The sequence below is a fragment of the Nipponia nippon genome, unplaced genomic scaffold (genome assembly GCF_047370975.1).
Source record: "Nipponia nippon isolate SJK-2023a ecotype South Korea unplaced genomic scaffold, ASM4737097v1 scaffold_1, whole genome shotgun sequence".
NCBI lineage: Eukaryota > Metazoa > Chordata > Aves > Pelecaniformes > Threskiornithidae > Nipponia > Nipponia nippon.
The window spans coordinates 37,243,416-37,264,360 of record NW_028262290.1 but is presented as its reverse complement, the minus strand read 5'-3'; the positions used below and the strand labels follow the sequence as shown (position 1 = coordinate 37,264,360).

Here is a 20,945-nt window from a genome sequence, read left to right as displayed (position 1 = left end):
ACTTATCAGTACCAATGACCTTACTGAGAGAAAAATATGCATTGGGAAGTGCTGATGTAAACCATTTGTTCAAGAATATGCAAGCAAGGTGCTGATGCAGAGCAAAGTTGAGTATAGCTTTGTTTAGATAATGATCCATTTCTGGGTTAGTGGGAAATTGTTAAGTTGTTAGATCTGGAGCATCTCTCTTGTGGATTTCAGATGAACTAGGTTCAGAAGTAATTGGCAGCACATCTGATCTAACAGCCCTTATAAACAGGCATTATTAAAGCAATTGCACCTAATAAAGTCAATGTAATAGCTTATGTAAAAAGATCATCTGCAGCATCAGGCACTATACTGACTCCACGGGCAATCTGGGTCTGGTTCTAATTAACCACTACACTGATTTCCCTCTAGTATAATCCTGCTGAACTGGACAGAGTTGTGTTTGATCTAAGTAGTAAAAAATGATGGGAATCAGATCTCAAGATCAGAGAACACAAGATGCTTTAATGCTGGTTTCTTTTTACTGTCCTAAAACTGTTTCTCTTTCCCATTGTACGACTTCACAGGAAAGAACTAAGGGAAGAATTTAATAGCTAGGTTCTTGATTTTGATTAGAAGCAGCAGCTTCGGTGACCACACAGCAAACTTCCCCTGTAGATGCCAAGCCTGTCAGGTTTGTCTCTTGGATCAGTCCTCCATTAAGCCTTGCTCTTGTTCTGTACAGATAGATGGGGAGAACAGCTGAGGCTTCAAAAGATAGGCGCTGCAACAGGACTGATCCAGTAAAAATCTGCATCTGTCAACCCCCAGTCTGTTTTTCAGGTCGGGGGATGGTAGAGGTCATCTGCTACTGTGTATTTTTTTTTTTTTAATTTGGATATTAAGAAATAGTATCACTAAAGGATAATTGTTCATTAAATCCCAGTTGCGTATAAGTACCATAGGACCTTGTTTCACTTGTTTCAGTCTCTTTTGCTGAAAAGTACCGTACCCTTTGAGTGAAAGCCACGATATAAGGCAGGAAAAGAAGACATTATTGCAAATACTATCTTTGCAGTCTGTGCATTCTTGTAGAAGGAAGCTTAAAATACTATAACTTATTAGGGAGTAAACTCTTAATATTGGATAAATGAAAAGCATAGCACTTCTAAACTTCTAAACCACTCCTCAATTTGTCTGAGAAAAGCTGTTTGTAAAATGAGTTACTTTGCAGTGAAGTATGCAACTCTACATATTTCTGGGGTGTGGGCAAAGACTTGTTTCTTTTGTGGTTCTACCTGGAATAATATAATTGGACTGAAAACGATAGATTATATGGTACTATGCCACAGTGTGTACATGTGGTATTTCCTATTCTATTGTGTTATTAGATCTACAGATTATGCTGTGATGCATAATAGTTAGTTTGGTAAATGAATTATACTAAGCAAATTTCACATAAGTAGTTCAGTCGCTATCAAACAGGAGTCACTGGTTTTTATTATTTGCAGTTAGCCAGCTCCTGTTTCTATCGGGTTGAAACTAGAAAGTCTACTTGAAGAAACTTGAAAAGACTAGAATGTGTGGCTTCTACATATTGTTTTTTCCTTTAAAGTGCCAGTATAGCAGAAAGTTCAAAACAGGCATTTGGATGTAGAGGAAAAGTTTAAAATTGGGGATATTCAATAGAAATAGGAATGTATGAAATACATATAGTGCTATTCCAGATGGAGCTGCATGACCAGGGTAAAAAATTAGTAAGGATGCAAATATGTGGGAATTAGGGTTGAGAACTAGATATGACAGTGGCAGAAATGTGGCATCATCTCCCAATTCCTGCACAGTTCTCTGACCACAACTTTGCATCATCATCACCTCTTCTTCCTGCACTTTGATTTATGTTTGCAATGAATGCGGTAACCATAGTTGCCATATTCAGTATAGTTCTGTCTTTTAGCAAATATAGTCTGAGTTGTTTAACAAATCAGGGCAGTCTGGAAACATAAGGACCTCCCTGCTAAATGTCCGAATAACAGCAGAACCTGGGGAAGGTCAGGGCATCTTGTTTTCTTAGGCTGGTTATGAACAGCAGCTAAGTGCGTAGCAGACTGTCAAGCAAAGAGTGAAACTGCAGAGCATGTTACTTGTAAATTGCTTTCTCTGACATAGGTACATAAATTCTGTTTTAAGTCATTACGTATGTTTCAAAGAGGCATTCTAGACTTCTCACCAAGTCATGTAGTTTTACAAAGGTGGCAGTATGGGCAAAAATTATAGCTTGCATGGCTTTTAAACGTTATCTAAAGTGACCAGAACTTCTTACTTCAAGGATTTTAACTATATTCTAATTAGTTTAACAGAATTAATTAAATTTAATTTTATTGATTTTCTTAAAGCTGAAGATCCACTGCTCACTTGTGTAAAGGACAAGCAGTATTTAGTTTTAATAATAAAAATAATAAATAACCTACAAGACACCTGGGCAGCTGGAGGAAGCTTGCTTATCACTCTAATCGTGTTAGAGACACTGTTCCACATTGTGTTAGGCTTATAAATTAAAATCACACATAAAATCAGACATAAATTAAAATCAGACATAAATTAAAATCCATTGAAGTGTAACTGAAAAGCAGTGCGTTTACAGTAGCCACATTTACCTTCCCATCAGTTAATTTTTAGGCATTTTATTTTCAAAGTGACTAATGCTTACTTAATTAGAGTGATTTACTTCTCTTCTACCTCTTTGGAACAGCTCAAGAACCCGGGGTTGAAACACTTACGGAAGATATTGATGAATTTCAGAGTGCCTCTCAAGTGGCAGGATCTGTAAGTATCTTCCCTTATGCATAATCCTGTATTTTTTTTAAATAGTTTAATAAAAATTATATTTTCCATAAAGATAAAAGTTGTGCTTGCCAGCACTGTCATCCTAGAGAGTTAAAAACTTAATTTACCTAACTCTTCTGAAATTTCAGTTCTCTGGCACTTTTATTTTTTTCATTCTAGGAAGGGTGATATTTTGAAATAAATTATTATAATCTCATACCAAACCATATGTTGTTGGACTTTACATGTATAGCTCCCACTGAAAGTGCAGTCATTTTATACTAGGTCTGTATGTTCTTAAATGTTAGTCAAATATCCATTTTACCAGATAATATTAAATTTTACAAAAATAAGAGAACAAAATAATTCAAACTCTAAATTTCATTATGAAATATGACATTATAATATCTCAACTATAATTTAGCTTTTTGGTAACATTTGCTTGGAAACTAATAAACAAGAGGTGTCTATTTAAAATGTATGGCTAATTTATATTTTTTTAAAGAATGCAATGTTATGCTTGGTAATATTTTCATCAGGTTTTTTATTTCAAAATTTAAGAAAATCTTTGCCAATTTGCAGTTTGCAGAAAATATAACCAGCAATAGAATAATTTTTGAAAAATTATATAATCAGAATTTTGGCGCTTGTTGCATGGCATCAGAAATTTGAATATCAGTTAAAGAAGGGATTGCTTTTTTCCTAAGGCAAATAACTTGACAATAGTTGTTTATTTTTGCAAAATTTTAGACAGCTATTAGAGGACACATTAATTCCTGTTCAACCATAGCAATACTGGTTTATAGCACACTTTAGTGTTGATAAAGTAAGTGAAAAGAAGGGCCCAGTATTTGTTAGCTAAGGAAAAAAGGGCAGTATTAAAGAAAAAAGAAAAATGGCAATGCAGACTGATCCTTCAGTCTTTCAGGCAGCTGATTAAGTGCTACCAATAAAACTAAGTAATACTGAACATATACTATTTCTAACCAGAATTGTCAAAGCAGTTGGCAGATATGGAGTTCCAGATCGATTCCTAAAGCTCTTTGAGAACTCGGAGTGCAAGAACCTCACAGAGCATTTGCGGATATTGGGCAAAAGGAGTAAAGAGCAGAACTTTAGCTGCCACTGCTTTGAGCTTCTTTTTCAAGTCTCCTTTCTGCTTCACGCCAGTGAACAGAGAGGCATAATAAATTTTGCAGCAGTTTCTGAAACCATGTTTTTCTTATTGATTTGGACCCGCAGCTACCAGCTTTGATTTATCAGTTCTGCAGACATGTAGCATAGGGAAAGAACAACAAATAAATTGAATTACACAGAAAAATAAAGATACAAGGAAAACAAAAGATCATTATGTTTATTAGCAAAATCTTACTAGAGAAACGTACAGCCTTCAACTGAGTATTTTTAGATACGTGCTCTGTGTGCGTATGCTTACGAACGGACAATGTGTACATGTATCATTTAATGCTCTGCTAGTTCTAGGCATAGGTAAGGTTGCCTGGAGCAGTAGACTGCCAGAGGCAGCAAAGTTGCCTGGGCTGAATCTCTGAAAGCCACACTGGCTGTTGTTATGGCCAGTGCTGCAAAGAGAAGGCAAGCAGAGCAGTTGCAGCTATTGCTCTGCCCCCCCAAGCTCTCCCTAGGGCAAAGGCAGCTAGCTCCACTTTCCTGAGCTCTTGGAAAATTCCTTTGCCTAAGTTACTAAGGATCCATAAACAGTAACTGTTAGTTCATCTGCTTTTGAAGGGTTTCGTGTTTTGTGTCTTAAAGCTCTTGCTTAAATAGTGTGTAGCTAGCTGATTGTGTACTTTTCTCTCTTGTATTTTTGGTTGTTATTTTTGGTTGTTATTCAGAATAAGACTCAGCTATCCAACACTGTATGTCTGTCTGCAACTGTATCTCCTCAAAAAGAAAAAAATGATCCAACTGTTCTTGTTGCCTTTTAGGGCTCTGAAGGAATAGAGATCTGTTCCATGGTCCCCTAATAACTTCCAGTGAAACTTATTCTTTGACAATCTTGACATATAAAATACAGAGGTAAAACTGAGGTTCCTCATAGGAAGGCTGTGAAGATAAATGCATTCTTGCAATGGATTCCCACAAATCCTTCAAAACAGTAAGAAATACGCCTGTAAAATTACTTCAGAATTGATACCGAAATACATTCTCGTGACTTGAAATGATTTTCAGATATTATATGAGATATGAGATACTAATGAGACACAAGATGAGGGAAAATAGAATAAATATGATGTTGATCAGACATTTCTCATAAATTGGACAAATTGGTTCATGGCATTCACTCAAATGTGCGTATTACATGTAAAAATTCCTGATCTGGTTCAAGGTGTGCCATGTTTAATACTGGTACTGCATTCCAATAGGGTAATTTGAGTCTGTTGTTAGTTAAGTGGATCATTATCATAAATATCTCTCTACTCATGTATATTTAACAAATTTTTTTTCAAAGTGCCTCGGCCTTCAGAGGAGAAGTGTTTTGAGAACAATTGTGGGATAAAACAGCAAGAATTATGCATAAGGATCTTTAGAAAATATCTGTGTTGTGTATAATTCCACATGTAAGATCTTTGATGTGGTGACTAAAGCAATCTCGATACCAGTACTTAGAAGAGATAGGCAACATCTATGTCTATAACATGGTTCATGTAATTTTTACTATGGTTACATTTTGATTTTCTTGTAACATTGTATATGTTTACTGTTCTATTTCTGAAGAATCTTGAAGTTTTTGTAATTAGACCTTTTTCCTTTAAACCTTTTTTAATAGAATTTTTTGCTATGCTTTATTTTTCACAGAGAGAGTTGATATTTGAAAAATCCATAACTTCTATTCTCAATGCTGCACAATCCCCAACAAGGTGTACTGAATGAATAGATGAGTAAAGCTAGCAAAAAGCAGTTTGAAGTATTTACAGGAATCAGCACTCTTCCCAAGTGTTTTGCAAGGATTCAAAGTGGAAGCAAGCATTCAAGATGTCCTTAGAGATCCTAGTTTACTGCAGGAATCATTTTCTGACAAATATTTAATGTAACAAAAAGTGCTAGGCAAAATATAAAGATTTTTCTTGAGATTTTTGCAGTGTGCTGAACTCAGTGTCGTATTTTACTTCATGTTTCTGCAAATGAGTTTTATAAATATTTGGCTAGCAAGCTTTAAGAAAACACTGAAGTGATGCTAGGAAAAAATTAGGTGGGCTGGAATTCTGACAGAAATGGAAAAGTAAGGTATCAGGGGAAGTTACTAAATTTACAGTGACTAACAGAGACAAAGAGGGCACATGCACTGGGCAATTCACACTGAGTAGCCTTTGCCTTTCCCTCTGAGTTGCTTTTTTTACCACCTGGATCTAACAGGACTCATGCTTATTGTTTTTTTTTTAATGTGAATCTTTGCATTCACTCATCTTGCCTTGCATGTGCACATAAAAAGGTATATTTTTCTTTGCAAATTATCCATGTAAGGCAAACCAATCCAAGTGTAACAGAAACTGTGGAAAAAAAAGTTGTCCAACTGCAAAAGGCATTTCTGCATGAATTTGCCTTGGGTTTTTACTCTTTATTACTGTGGGAAAAATACTCTAATGAATTGTTTTATAAAGGTGCTTTGTTTTAAATAAATTTTCCCCTGTTTTCCCTACTGCTTTGGAACTTTTCAGTTGTTTTCCTAGAAGGAATACACACATGGATTTTCTGTGATAAATACAGAAATTCCTTAATGGTAATTCAATTTGTGAAATGACTTGAGGCTTCATGAAAAAGGAAAAATTAAGCTTTTAATTCTTGCTATCTATATATGTTGAATACAGCTATATTCCAGTGATACATGATTTAAATTGTAATTGTTAGAGATTTTCTTACCTTTTCCCACTATTATCCCTGGGAACAATGCCAAGAAGTAACTTAATTACCTGTACAAGTTTGAGTATAATTGACAGTATAATCATGCAAACTTCAAGTGTTTAAATGAATCTATAAATTATTTTCTGGATTGGGGTCACTGTTTAGCTTTAGCATGTTAGTCATTAAAATAAGTTATAAAATAAGTATTTTAAGGCTCCACTGCCACATCAGGAACAAGAGCAGTGTGCCTGTGAGGTATGAATGAGGTAGTATGAATTATACAGGTCATATTTATATATTATACACACAAAATCAGTGTGTTCTGATACAAAACTTTTCAAATCCAAGTTGACTTTTGTAAGTATGTGGAAATTCAGGCACAAATTTTAACTTTAAATTTTAAATCTTCTGTAAAAATAATAACAAAGAATATTAGATAAGTGCAACTCTTCCACAGCTAGTCCAAAAAAACCTGCAAATGTGTAAGTTTAATTACTATTAGCTAAATTAACAATACAAGATAGTAGAAGAAGATAATATCAAGGTTCTTGGGAAAAAAGTGATATTTCCTGCAAGCAGTTAAGCAAGTAGTTTGAATTACATACCTTGAACCTCTTTGGTTGAGACATCCCCTATGTAAAACAAATTCCATAAAATAGACATAGCATTTCATACACACAGCTGCAAAATAATTATTTCTTCCTTTTAGAATTCTCTTCTATTTTGGAGAGCACCTGAAGTACTTAAAAATTTTTTTCACTTCTTTTTGCTGACATCATGTTGCACATTGCAAAACTTGAGCCCCCCTGGGTGCCTGCCTGACTTCTGTGATACGTGGCGGGGCTGCCCCATCTCCCTGCCCGAGCCCCCAGGTCCCCTGAAAGGCCCCTGCTCCTCACAAGCTCTGTTCATCAGACCCACTGGCAGGCACTGCATGCAGCATGTGGTTAGTGCTTCTAAGGAGACCTTTCATGGGGCAGACAGAAAGGCAGATGTCTTCTGGAGTGAAAATACTCTTATTTGAAAATATTTCATCCTCTAAAATGTAATTTTAAATTGAAAGAGTTTTCTGAACTTTAAAAAAATATATGTAAAAAAAAAAAAAAAAATCAATGAGTGCCTTGTTTTTACCTGTCTAAAAATTTTGATTTCTTAGGCATGACAAATTCAAAAATGTTAATCCAAATAACAGTAAATAAAAGAGGACTGAAGCTTAGAAAAGATTATTTTAGTTACATTTCAAAAACTGAAACAAATGTGATTCCCAGATGCCCACATATTTCCTCTTTCCTTCTTGCCTGTAAACAGAAAAACTATGTGTAAGTTAACTCAAACTACCACTTTTTTAGTGTAAGGTTTAGCATAAAATATGCTGGCTGACTGCCATGGGAAGCAAAGAGCTTGTAATTTCAATTGCATGACATTTCAAGTAGAACAGGCCCTAATGTGGAAGATGGGGATTAGACATGGCTGCCAATATTGCAACAGAGCTCTGAGAAGGTTTATTATTTTTACAGTACCAAAAAAACATGTTGACTAGCTCACCCTATGTCCTTGAATAGACTATGGAAGCTGAAAGATTAAACATTTGGTGAACTCTTACAGAAAATGCATGTTGTGTGAAGAATCTTCTAACAAAATATTGCACAAAAAGTTCCACTGCGTGAATAGCAACTGTCCTTGCCAGCCGCTTGGTCAGAATGGAAGGAACGCTTGCAAACAAATTGTTCAATAAAGGGGATTTTTTTTTTGTATTTATAGGGATCTCTGTCAAATGTGTCTATTTAAGATATTTAAGTTATTCAGCAAAGAAATGGTAGGTTGTACATAGAAAGCTAAGCATGGTTCTTTCTTACAGTACTGTGTCCTGAAGTTACCAATAAAATTTGCACTTGATTAGCAAAACTATGTGGAAGAAAAAGGTTCAGTCAAAATGCATTGCATATATTTAGAGCTTGCCAGGAACAAATTAATTGGGTTTCACCTCCTTTTCCTCCTTTCATTGTGATCATGAAATTCAGGTAGTCTTTAAAAATACAGAAGCGCTTTCTCTTGTGAGGTGAGGACTGTTTCCACACCTGAAAAGAGATTATGTGTGTGCATGGATGTGCATGTGAGTACCTGCGTGTTTTACTCTGAAGCAGGCCAAAATGGCATAGAAATATAATGCTGCATTGTTTATTAACATTTTTATGGTCATCAAGAAAGAGTAATTTATTTTCCAACAAGCACTTGATTTCCAGATGATGTAGGTAATTCAGAGGCCTTTCTCTTGGCCTTAGTTATTCTGAAATGTTGCACCTCTGTAGAACTCCCCAGGTGTCAGTGGGTATTACACAGCCCATGTCAAGTCAGCTCGATGGTGAGATCAAGACATTCACGTCTGCACTGTTTTTTTTTTTTAGGGATAAAACCTATACTGATGCATGCTGTCAGACTAACATTGTGCTGCAGATTGAAGCATGTATAGTGATCTTGAAAAGACTTTCTTATTCATGACCTCCTTAATTATATTTCTGTTCCGCTGTAGCATTCCCAGTAAGTTATGGCATTTTCCAGAAGTTCAGGGAACCAGTGATGAGAGAGATTACCTTTGGCTTTATTGTTTGTAATTTTTTATTCTAGCAGTAATTTGACTAAGTGATCTAGGTAAAAAAAGCATTAATGAATGTATTGTATGTGAAGAAATTATGATGATATGTAAAGAAAGCCACTTAAGAAATGGACATGTAATTTGCTTCAAAAGTTGACAAATGCATCTTGAGGGCTTTGTTTGAACATATTTCTGGTGCAAAGAGACATTGCCTCACCTTCAAAGTTTGAAGGTGATGAACAGGGCCCAGAGCTGTCTCTACAAGTCAGAAAGACAAGGATGTCTTTCAGGAACACCTCATATTTAGATCTTGTTAATCCTGTTAATTTAAATAGGCCATTTATAAATTCTGTGCTAATATTTATAAAGCTTAATGAATGATCAAGGGCAATTGTAGTTTGGAAGATACTGAAGGAACTGGAAGGACTTCTATGCACATACTTGATACATATATGCTATATTTTTCAGCTACTTTCAGTCTACTGTCATTATCATTAAAGTCTAAGTTAACTGACATTAGTATTTTACCTCTACAATTCCTGGCCGATAGATAGAGGATAGGTTTTGGTGAGGTGGAATAAGAAGGTTTAAATAAATGGCCTGCAAGCCTGAATCTCTTTCGTAAGTGACGTATCTGAACTGTTGCCATTCATCCAGTGGAGAGAAGGGCCACCAGTGAATCCTGCTAGAGCTGTACAAATTCATTTATCCTTGCATTTGAACTGACATGTTTCCAAAGCCTCCTTGATAACATCCCCTATTTGCAGCTTGTGTGTATCTTTTAGGAATAAGGTTGTTGCATAAATTGTGTGCTGGAGACACTGCGGACCTCGGTCTGTGTTTATGCTTTATTCACTTAGATGAACTCATAGTCTCAAAATGTTAAAAAATATTTTTTTTATGTTCAGTATTATTTAGATGTATAGAAAAAAAACATTACCTGAGCCTGCCTCCAAAAATGTTGTTGGTTATAGCCCTGAGATATCTAGCTTCAGAGAAGGAACAACAAATGGTTACACCACATTTTTAATGTCTTGTACCTCTTTTTTTACCAAATCATTATTATTTTCTATCAAGTGAGTGTTTAATTGGAAGGCACCATTATAAGAACATAATTATCATGAAATTGACTTGCTAATATTAAATATCTCATCTTTCATAACTAGTATTGCAATACTGTTCTGGTCTTTTGTGAAGCTATTGCCTGACAAAATGCCATAAGCTTATGATATTACATGGAACAGAAAAATGCACAGGAAGAGTTACAAAATTTGGAGAAAAAATTTGTCCAATGTTACCTCATTAATTTCACGGGGTGTTGGAACTGTGTATCTCAAAGGGAGTTTGAACATATAACAATATGTAATGGTAGAGACTGAATATATATAAATGTATTTGTTTTAAATCATATACAAGATTAATATTTATTCTTAGAAAGAATCTATACATCTGTGCTACATCCAGAACCGAACACAAACTCTGTATGTCTTTGTAGCTGTGTGTTAACAGGATAAAGGCAGGCACAAATATTTATTAAATGCATGTGTATACCGGCCTTTGTGTGCCTGTATGTGCTTATACACGGGCAGATCTATGTGTCTTACACGAACTTATATAAGATTTTAAAACCTGTATTGAAACATACAAAGGTATTGCTGATGTTTGATGATCTTTGTGATCTGGAGTCTCCTAACTGCAAGTGATTTAATTTAAACATTACTCGTGTTTTTATAAACATCTAAAGCACTATCATGATGACTACCATTAAAGAATCATTTTTCTCCATTTATCTTAGATTCTACTGCAGGCAGTAGAGAGCTGTCTTTACTCAGACAGTCGCCTTCGTTGTATGTGTCTTACATGATTGCTGTGCATAAAGAAAAGAAGTACAGTAGAGGAAAAGGCAGAATATAAGAAGAAACAGTAGAAGTTTGTAGAAGGGAAATGTAACTCCATTTCCAGAAAATGGGACATGGAGAGTGAAACCCTCTCACCAGGCTAACATTTGGAAGTCTGTCTTTTTAGGAGGTTAGGGAGTTATTGAAAACCCGTAATAATTTGCTTATGATAAACTTGAATAGTCAGAGTTAAGAATATTAGAAGAGCAGTTTGGTCTTCAAGTATCACCATAGATCACTGACTAGTTTTTATTCCGTAGTTCATCAGAGCTGTATTTGTGCGTGAAATTGTATATTCAGAAAGGATTCATCCTTACAACCTTGGGGATTTTTTCCCCCATAGCCATTATTGAAGTCTTGATGGTTTCTCCCCCTTATGAAAATATACACTATAAAATGTGTATAAAAATGGCCTTTTTCTGCCATAGAAATCTGGGGACAAGATCATAGCTAAAAATAGATTGAAAATTAAAATATTAGAGTTCTGTTACAGGCTCTATTCCCCCTTCCCATCTCTTATTTAGTTTGGTTTATTTCAGAGGAATTGTTCACAGAATAAAATATTCTTCCATCTAGAGACAGATATTGGGTAACTAATATCTCTTAGAAATAAACATTTAGAGATGTGAGTAATTTAATACAAATTAATATTCTGTAGTGACCTCAACAAGTCATATAATGATTTGGATGGAGAATTCACAATGAGGACTGAAGTGACAAATGCTCAAAATTTCTTGGGGAACAGGTGAATCAGGTCTAGTGATATGTCTGAAATAAATGTGTTTGCAGGATCAGTTCCACTTCTGAGTAACTTACTGTTTTATTCATCTGTTCTTGTGTATTTACCTGGCATTAAATATGGGTAACTTTAACCAGAGCAGAACTAGTGTAAAAAACAATTGGCAAATAAAACAATGTCATCAGTGTTCTAAAGATGTTGTGAGTTAATAACAACAGAATTATCTGCAGCTTCGAACTATTTCGTATGCTGGTAAATACAACTAGGATTTTTATGTATGCACATGCAGCATTACAGTATAGCTGTGGCTTTATAAATATGAATCTGCATTATCATATTTTAAAGATACATGGTGCACAATGAGCGGTTGCATACAAGGCAGTGTTTATTTGGAACAGATTAAAAATGATGTAAAATATATTCCATATAACACTTCTGTAGAATTATGCCTACTTTTCTAAAAGGGAAGGCAGCTCCAGTGTTTTATGTAGTGTTTATGGTTAAATCAAATTTTTTGTGAATAGAGATGATATCAAACCTGGATTTTCACGTTCATCCTTTGAGCTGTGGTACACCTTTCCCTATGACGTGAGAGCCCAGCCAGAAAAGTACCATCACGTGCTGCAGCTATCTGCAGCAACCCACGTGTCTGCTAGGGATACCGCTCCAGACGGGCAGACTGCGTAGCAGCGGAGCCCTGTATGCCTTCCATCACCAGCATCACCAGTTTGGGTCTCCCTCCTCCGCTCAATCATTCTTCTCCCCGAGATTACATCAGCTTAATGTCTTTGAAACCGTGGCCCCTCTCTAAATTTGTTTGGCATTTACCGAAAGATTAAAAAATTAGTAAGAGGTGAATGACAACTTCCGAGACCATTGCATAGGCCTTGTTTCTTTAGGAAATCTGGGAAATCAATAAAACCCCCTAGACTATAGATGAAATGTTCTGGTGAGGTAATAATGTAAAATGTATTTCAGATAGGCTGTTAAGAATGCTTTAATTAATGTTTTTGTTAGTTGTTTTTATGACCAAGTCTTGCACACTCGGTCATATATTTTTTGTGTATTTCAAATAAGCATTAAAAAAACTTATCAAGTTTAACTCATAGTATATTTTAAGATCATTTCTTGAAACTGCATTGAGTGGGTTCCAGAAAATGCAGATAATTCTGAATACCACAGCCTTCAATAGTGAAGTGACTGGGGAGGTGGTCTGTTTGCTGGCATCCCTTTCAAACTGCTATGTTTCCCTGATGATTTAGTTTCTGTTCCTGAAAGGAATACTTCTTGCAGTGATAAAAGAGCACTGGCAATTTTGATTAGGAAATTCTGTGATATTCCCAGAAGTGCTGCTTTGCAGAGATACAGTGCCAAATGTTAGGTAATTTAAAGTAAGTGCAACCCCCGCTGAGTAACTGGAACTGCACAGAATGCAAATCATTGAAGAATTTGTCCTGTTATGATGTGTCAGCATGGAATAAGAGCTTGTGTGAAGGTATACATTTGAATTATTTAAGAACTGTTGATTTTAAGTAATGCCTACTATTTATGTTATTTAAGGTAAGACACAATACTTTGTTTTGCATAAAATGTTATATATTCTACATAAAAAGCACCAGAATCACTATTATAAATGAGGACACCACTTTTTTTATTGTTTCACCTGTAAATGTGAAACTAGATTAAAAGTATTCCCTTTTCTTTTTATCTGTGTAAGTCTCAGACAGTTTGGACCCTGGATGCCATGGGTGTCAGACCTGGAGGTTCCCCAAGGCAGAAACTCTTAAAGGACTCCTTAGCAGCAAAAGAACTTCAGACCATGGAAAAACACCTAGCTGGTATGTATGGTAGCAAGGGATCGTAAAACGCCTAGCAGCACTCACCCAGCTAGCTCAGCCAATATTTCAGACAAAGGAAAAAGTGATCTATCTCGCATGCTGATGAAACAGATAAAAACTTGATGAAACAGATAAAAACTTTAAACTTCCCTTTTTCTTCATTGAAGAGAAACAGCGCAATTATTGTTGTTTGTAGATGTAATGAACTTTGCCGTAATTACAGTAAATACAGTAATTAAAAAGTAATTAAACTGCATTAAATATACTGCAGTCTGACAGCTTAATAATGCACCTTTATTTTTGTTTTTGCATTTCACAAAGACTTATGCAATAAGGAGGTACTGGTGCTTCACGTACAGTTAAGTTGTCTTTTGATAAGGCTGCAGTTGACCTTTAGCTTGAGAACAGATTGCTTTGCAGGAAAAGCCCACCTTGTTCATGAGACTTCTGGCTAAGTGAAGTCTGTTAACTTGCATGTAGTGGACCATCTGCAACATCTTTGGGGTAAACATTTCTAAAAGGTCAAACAAAAAAACATTTTTGTCAGTGAAAATATGTTTCAGAGCTCTATAAAAATTAATGAGGGATATCCTAGAATACAGTTTGCAATTTGTTATTCTTTGTAATCAATGTTTTCTATCTTCAGCTTTAGTTATAAAGTATGACATAGACGTGTAGCATGGTAGTCCTATATTATGCATGCTGTTTGTTCTATGGTGAAAGCTGAGCTTCATGGGCCAACCCTATGAAAAGTAATGCAGAACTGGAACGTAAAGACTGTATTTGTAAGGTGGAGGGAGAAATTAAATTTATCTGACCCTTCTTTCAAGTGATTCAGAGTGAGACAGAGAACTTGCTACTTTCGGTGTGATTTTCTAAAAGGCTTTGGACATTTATCCTACCAATAATACTGGGTAGGCTTGGGAGCTGTATCCTCTTTAGAGAGAGGTACAGCTGTTGTATTTCTGTCTAGGGGCTGTTGCAGCTGAAGTCAAGGCAGAAGACAACGCTATGAGCACAATGAGGGAAGCTTTTTAGAAAAAGTTTTTGCTCATAATGGAGCAAGAACTAAAAATTATGATATCTACAAATGAAGGCATTTTAGACGTTTTTTGTTTCTGACAACAGAGATACTGTCATTCAATATTTTTTGACAGGTTCAAGGCACTGTAGATATTAGAGATGTAGCCACTGCCAAACTAGACTGAAAATCCATGAGCCCTCTCTCCAAGCTGAAACTGCCAGGAACATCTAGTGGGAACCAGGAGACCAGCAGGCCAAGCTGTGGTCGTCAGGTTTCTGTGGCATAGGAGGGACCTGAGTACTTCAGGGGCCTCTGCCACTGAGTAGCACTTGCCTTCCCTCGTGTTGCTGCAGCTGTCACTCAGGAGGGGCCTGGTGAAGATCTCCTGACTTTGATTCATGTCCTAACTGGTTGCACTTCCATGGTTGTACAAGCTGTTCTTTTATGCAGTATGCTCTGAAACATGCAGTTCCTTTAGCTCTCCCTTGACAAAGCTGACAGTAATAACTACCATATTCAAACGAATATGGAATTTTAAATACTTAATTGACTGTAAGCTAACTAGCTACATTCACTTAGTCTTTGAGATTCAGTCTGCTGTTGTGTGACCTACAAGATCTTCTCTCTCACATCAGTGCTGTTGTCATTTGGCTTTGGGCCCATTATTTCAGAAACGCTGTAACATGGGATTCACTCATTCTACCATTCAGTAATTTTTGTCTGCCTGAGAAGTTAACAAAAAAACAGCCCAATTATTAGACATTGGACTCTCATATTCCTAATAATTCATGTCCTATTATAACACCAGTGCTGTTTGAGACAATTATTCCCCTCACAGACAAGCGTAACATAATTTCCATGAAGAATCAGCTCAGAGGACCTCAGATAATAATGCTGTGTTTTTGCTTAGCCTTATTTGTCTCATACAGTTGCAAAAGTTCAAGTGTCTCCGATATCAGCAAGTCTCCTTGTTTCAGTTCTCTTACCAAGCACACCGGAACATACTAATTGTACCCAATACTAGGCAGTCATTTAGATGCCTGAATTATGACTGGGATTACCTGTGTAATGATGAAATGTGGTCCTCTGTCTCAAATACACCTTCGTAAGGAGCCTGGCTTTCTCTTATGGCCTATGTGCTGGACAAAACTCACTCCTAACTCAAGGCACAATTTGGTGCCTGTGCCTAAATTAGGGACTAGCAACAACTGCCAGCAACTGCCTCAGTACCTTGGTATTTGAAAGCAGCGTTGTTACAAAATCAGATATTGAAGCAATCAGTTTTCTCTTCCTTCTTTACATATGGCTCGTAATATTTTTGTCTAAGATCCAGTCTCTTATGTTACTGTGGCTGCTTTATATCACATGCAAGCAGAGAATATAATTTTTTTGGTAGTTAATTCCAGTATCTTGCCAATTTGGTTTGTTACACTGAGTCTGTGGTCATTGGACACTTCTGGAATATATTTAATCACAAAAAGGACTGTTAAATGCATAAACAGTTTGTAAGTGCATTACGAATCATATCCTTGTTCTGGTATTTCTGATATGAAAGTAAAATGCCTTTGTGTTGCTCTGTTGCCTGCATTTTATTTTCCTTTAAATGACATTGGCAAGGGATTTAAAAAATCCTTAGTCATAATTCAATTCTGGTATTTACTATGGCTCAGATAATACTGTAAAGCTGGAGATGTGTAATTTTTTTTTTCTTTTCTTTCTGGTTGAAAAGCTGATACTGAAGCAAAATCAAAAAGAAGATGTGTGCTAAATAAAACTGAATAATTACGCTATGAAACATGTTAATTATATGTGGAGAAATTATTAGAATAATAGGTTTATCTGCAGGCTCGGTAACTACATGGAATTAAGGAAACATGAGCCAGAATAAAATGTTTATTTAACTCTTCTAAAATCATTCAATATTCAGATAATTTCTTAGCATACTGGATCATCATGGGGAAGTTAGATGTCTGTAATTTTTCAAAGACATAGGCTATGCTGAATCCTTAAAAGAAGATATTCCTCATTTGGTTTAAATCAGGTAGCCCACATTGTCATTTATTGACCCCTGAATTTTTACCAGGCATCTTACTAGTTCCAAGGTGATGTGTATTGATTTTTTTAAAAGTATAATGGCAGAGTACTTCAAGACATAATTATTTCAAAATGGAAATAATTAATTTTAAGAGGTCAGCAAGGTAGCAATTAGAAATATTCTTAACTGTGTGCTAGAAACAATAACTATGTTTTGAACTTTGCTAACAGCAAAACATTTAACCTTTAAAGTGTTGAGAGGCACTTTTATCTGAGGCTTTCACAACTACTTCAGTTTTACCAGCTTTTCTAGTAATAGCATTTGAAATGTGTGGAATATCTTGTAGTAGACTAGTAACATTAAATTAACATAGGTTATTTTCCTGTTTTCAAGGTGTTATTATAAAATAAGTTAATGTTAAAGGCAGCACATCTTTAATTATTTTACATATAACATTCCTTTTATACCTACTGGTAAACATAAGTGAAAAAAAATCTGTTTTCCCAATATGCAGTTTAGAATCTGTTTCTTTTAGGACTTTTAGAACCTGAAATTATTGTTATCAAAATAAAAATGAAATGCTTATTTTGTATAAATTCACTTAATACGTGTTTAAGTCAGTAGAGCCTTGCTGATTTACAGCTTCTGGGACTGTGACTTGTACAGTTTAATGGGACATGGCGTTGCTTTTCTAAAGATAACCAACCATCCCTATCAAAGCCAAGTTACAGTAGAGTACATGCAAGTGAGAGTGAAAATTCATAACAATTGTGTGAGATAAAATAAACATGAGTAAACTGTTCCTTAAGCTTGACATTTTCATTTGTGAGGACTTTCAGTATGTTAGCAATGCTAACTTAAATTCTAGCTAGCCTCACCTAACTTTCTTGGATGTATTTGATTTAATTCATTAGAAGCATTAATATGATTTAAATGAATTCAGAAGACTCATTTCATCACTAGCCCTGATCTGTTCTGTTTTTAAATAGGATCTTATTCCTTATGGCTGCGTGAGGGGTAGGGACTGGACCACCAAATGGTGGCCACCTTTTCTCCTTGGATTCTAGATGTTGGTGACCCCGTCACCTGCTGTGGCACTGAGGGCAGGCCAGAGCACAAAATTCAGATTCAGACAGGATCACAGATCCAGATGGGCCAGAGTCCAAGGGTATTTCCCCCAGAGTTTTGGTTGGGCAATAGAAAGTGAGGTCAAAAGCAAAAGTCTCACCTTGAACCAGTTTTGGATTGCCCTTCACTGCGGGTGAGGGTGGCAAGTTTAGCTCACTGCTCTGTCTTGATTTGATACTAATGAGAAATTGTGCAAAAGCCTCAGAGAGATAACTTTGAAGAAATGGGAGGGATTTTTATAGGTTGTATTGATGTTCAATGAAGTGATAATATTTCATTTCTGTGGGGTAGTTGTGTTTGCAGTAAATCAAATGTAAATAATCTTTGAGGAAATGCTTGCCAAACATCTGAACTGTTAATTGTGATGCCTTATATTTTAAGGGTGAGTACTTTTTCTCTGCACAGCTTCGGGTTGTCACTTACATTGAAGCAAATCAATAAGAGTTTTAAACCAGAGAGAAACAGAAAGTGAGTTTCTTTCTTTCTTTTTTGGTTGTGTGTGTGTGTGTGCACAGATATTGAGAAGGACCTAGCACTATGGGAAGAAGCAAGGCTCTCAAGAAGCCCTAGTATCCAACATCATAATTTAGTTACATCTGACCATCAAGGCAATCTTCAAGCTACACAGGGCCAAAATCCAAGGCCTCAGGTGACAACTCAGATGGGGAAGAACATTCAGCTCCAAGGAAACAAATCACCACCTCTGCCCACTAACAGCAGAACACCGGTCTCCAGTGTTGCAAACAGTAGGCCTCCAACACCCGGTACACAAACCAACAGGCCACCAACTCCATCAACTCCAGGGAGCAGACCTGTGACCCCAAATAGCTTGCTGTCACGGCCTCTTACCCCTAGCAACCAAGGAAATAGGGAAGGCATCATTAGTATGCAAAGAAGCAGATCTTTGACATCTAAGAGCCAAATGGGGAGGACCCTCAGCGCTGCTTCAGGGCTTTCTGTGCAAATGAGTGGAGACATTGTTGGAACTGTCACTACTCAGAGAAGCAGTTTATCAGAAGTAAGATTTTCAATTTAATGTTTTTGCTATGTTTAAGAGCTGCTATAACGTGAAGACTAGATTGTGTTTTATGTTGAAGTAACATCAGTATACCTAATGTAACTTACTACTCTGAAAAGAACTTGAAATATAATGATGAGAAAATTAGCAAGGAAATACTGCTCAGCTTTGAGAGGTACTGATTAGACAATGTCAGGATTATTACAGAAATTACACTGAAACACTCGTGCCCCCCAAATTTTCCATGAGCTCTGTAGGGTTTTGCCTGCATGATGCATAGCAGTTTTATTAGCCTTACAGTTTCTATGAGGTGCGTACCTCTGGAATATTAACCACAACTTTATCTAATCTTTATGATTCCAGGGTATTTTTTTCCTGCCACACTGGCAATGCATAAGAGTTCCTTGGTCTGCTTTTTCTTTCATTTTTTGGACACATTGGCATGATTAGTTAGGCATCGCTTAATGGACAAATTTTTCAAAACACAGAACTGAGCTGCAACGAGAAAATGTGCAACATCATTGAATCACTGTTTAGTACTATGTGCATGTTAACTAGGCTGATTCAGAGCATAAAAACTTCCTGTCCCGTATTAATGGCTTTTACAGGATTAGTCTCTGTTGAAAACAAAACAAAAAGTTGAAGTACCTTGTAAATTTTGAGTGGGATTCTCCTCTGCTAACCTTAGCTGCCTTAAAGATAACTTTAGTGTGTAGGCAGTGGAAATTAAAACACCTGTGAAGGAGTAGCCCTGCCGTCTCTCTCAGATACATGCCTTACAAAGGTGAGTTTTTTCTCAGGAAATGCCAGTCCTTCTATACTGACTTGAGAAGGCCCTATATGTCTAGATTGCTAATGTTTTAATGGTGGAATAAGTCAGTTCCCACCATTTATTACCAATCTTTTTGTAATCCATTTGTCAAAGCCTGGAGAGCTTTTTTCCAAGACTGAAAAAAATATCATACCTTTAGATAATTGTTTCTGAGAAGTATCAGTTGTTTTAAAAATCTGTTGGGTATGACACTTGACACAATGTATTATCAGTCTAATGACTTCTTAAAAAAAATTGAAAATGTTGTTTATAATAATATTGCTTAGAGATGGTTGTAGGAAAATTAGAGATTTGATACCTAGTATAATCTTGCAATTAAGTATATGGCGTCCATTATTTATTATGAAAGAAAGGAAATGAGGCGCAGATAACTCTAAAACTAAAGAATTTGGGGAGGAAATCTTACTTAAATTTGGTGATGAAAAAAAATCCTCATTTTGGTCTTTGAATGGCAGTGCACTAATCCCATCACTCGACCTCCTTCTTCACCAAGAACTGGATATCCAACTTAGACATGAGGACTGAAGGTGACTACAGTTCTGTTGAAAGTATCTTCACTGACAGCTGATACATTTTCAAACCAGAAGTTTTCCATAGAAAAAAATATGTAATTGTAACAAATCTCTTTTTCGACAAAAAAACCCCTTTGTTTCCTGTTTTGAGGGGTGGGTGTGTTTGTGTGTTGGAATTTTCTCACATACCAGAAAATGAGAATTGAAATTTATTTTTAACTAAAAATGTTCAGAAGAAATTAAGGGTTTCATTGTTTCCCACTAAACACTTCACTCCTCTTTTTCTTTCTTTCTTTTTAAGCAGTCCTGTTCTTAACTGATACATAGTCATCTGATGCCAGCTAGAATTATTGTATAGACTCCTGAAAGTGTCATGTAATGAGCAATGCACCTCCACCAAGGGACATCCAGTCTGTCCATCACTTCTAATCTTTCCTGTAACGAGGCAGGCAATTAAAAATGCTTTCTTCCACAGCCTTTCTGTAGTTATAGTAATAATAACCGTGAGTCCCATTTCATTTGCTGTGACTTGTTACTTCTGTTTGCCGAATTCCAAGCTTTGCTGATAGCTCTTACCATAAGGGTCCTATTATACTTTTAATATATGTGTATATATATGTCTCAAGAACTTTAAGAAATGAGTGATATTATTACCATGTTTTACAGTTAGAATA

The 20,945-nt window shown here is 36.0% G+C and overlaps 1 protein-coding gene across 3 annotated transcripts in view; it reads left to right on the top strand.

Moving 5' to 3' along the window:
• The window catches only part of CUNH8orf34 (chromosome unknown C8orf34 homolog), a 173,896-nt gene that overhangs the window by 134,820 nt on the left and 18,131 nt on the right, over positions 1-20,945 (top strand). For all 3 annotated transcript variants that reach the window (XM_087751811.1, XM_087751803.1, XM_087751796.1), the window contains exons 10-12: positions 2,720-2,793; positions 13,602-13,722; positions 18,425-18,927. In XM_087751811.1, the coding sequence (XP_087607937.1) occupies positions 2,720-2,793; positions 13,602-13,722; positions 18,425-18,927 (698 nt within the window). The remainder of the gene's footprint in view (positions 1-2,719; positions 2,794-13,601; positions 13,723-18,424; positions 18,928-20,945) is intronic.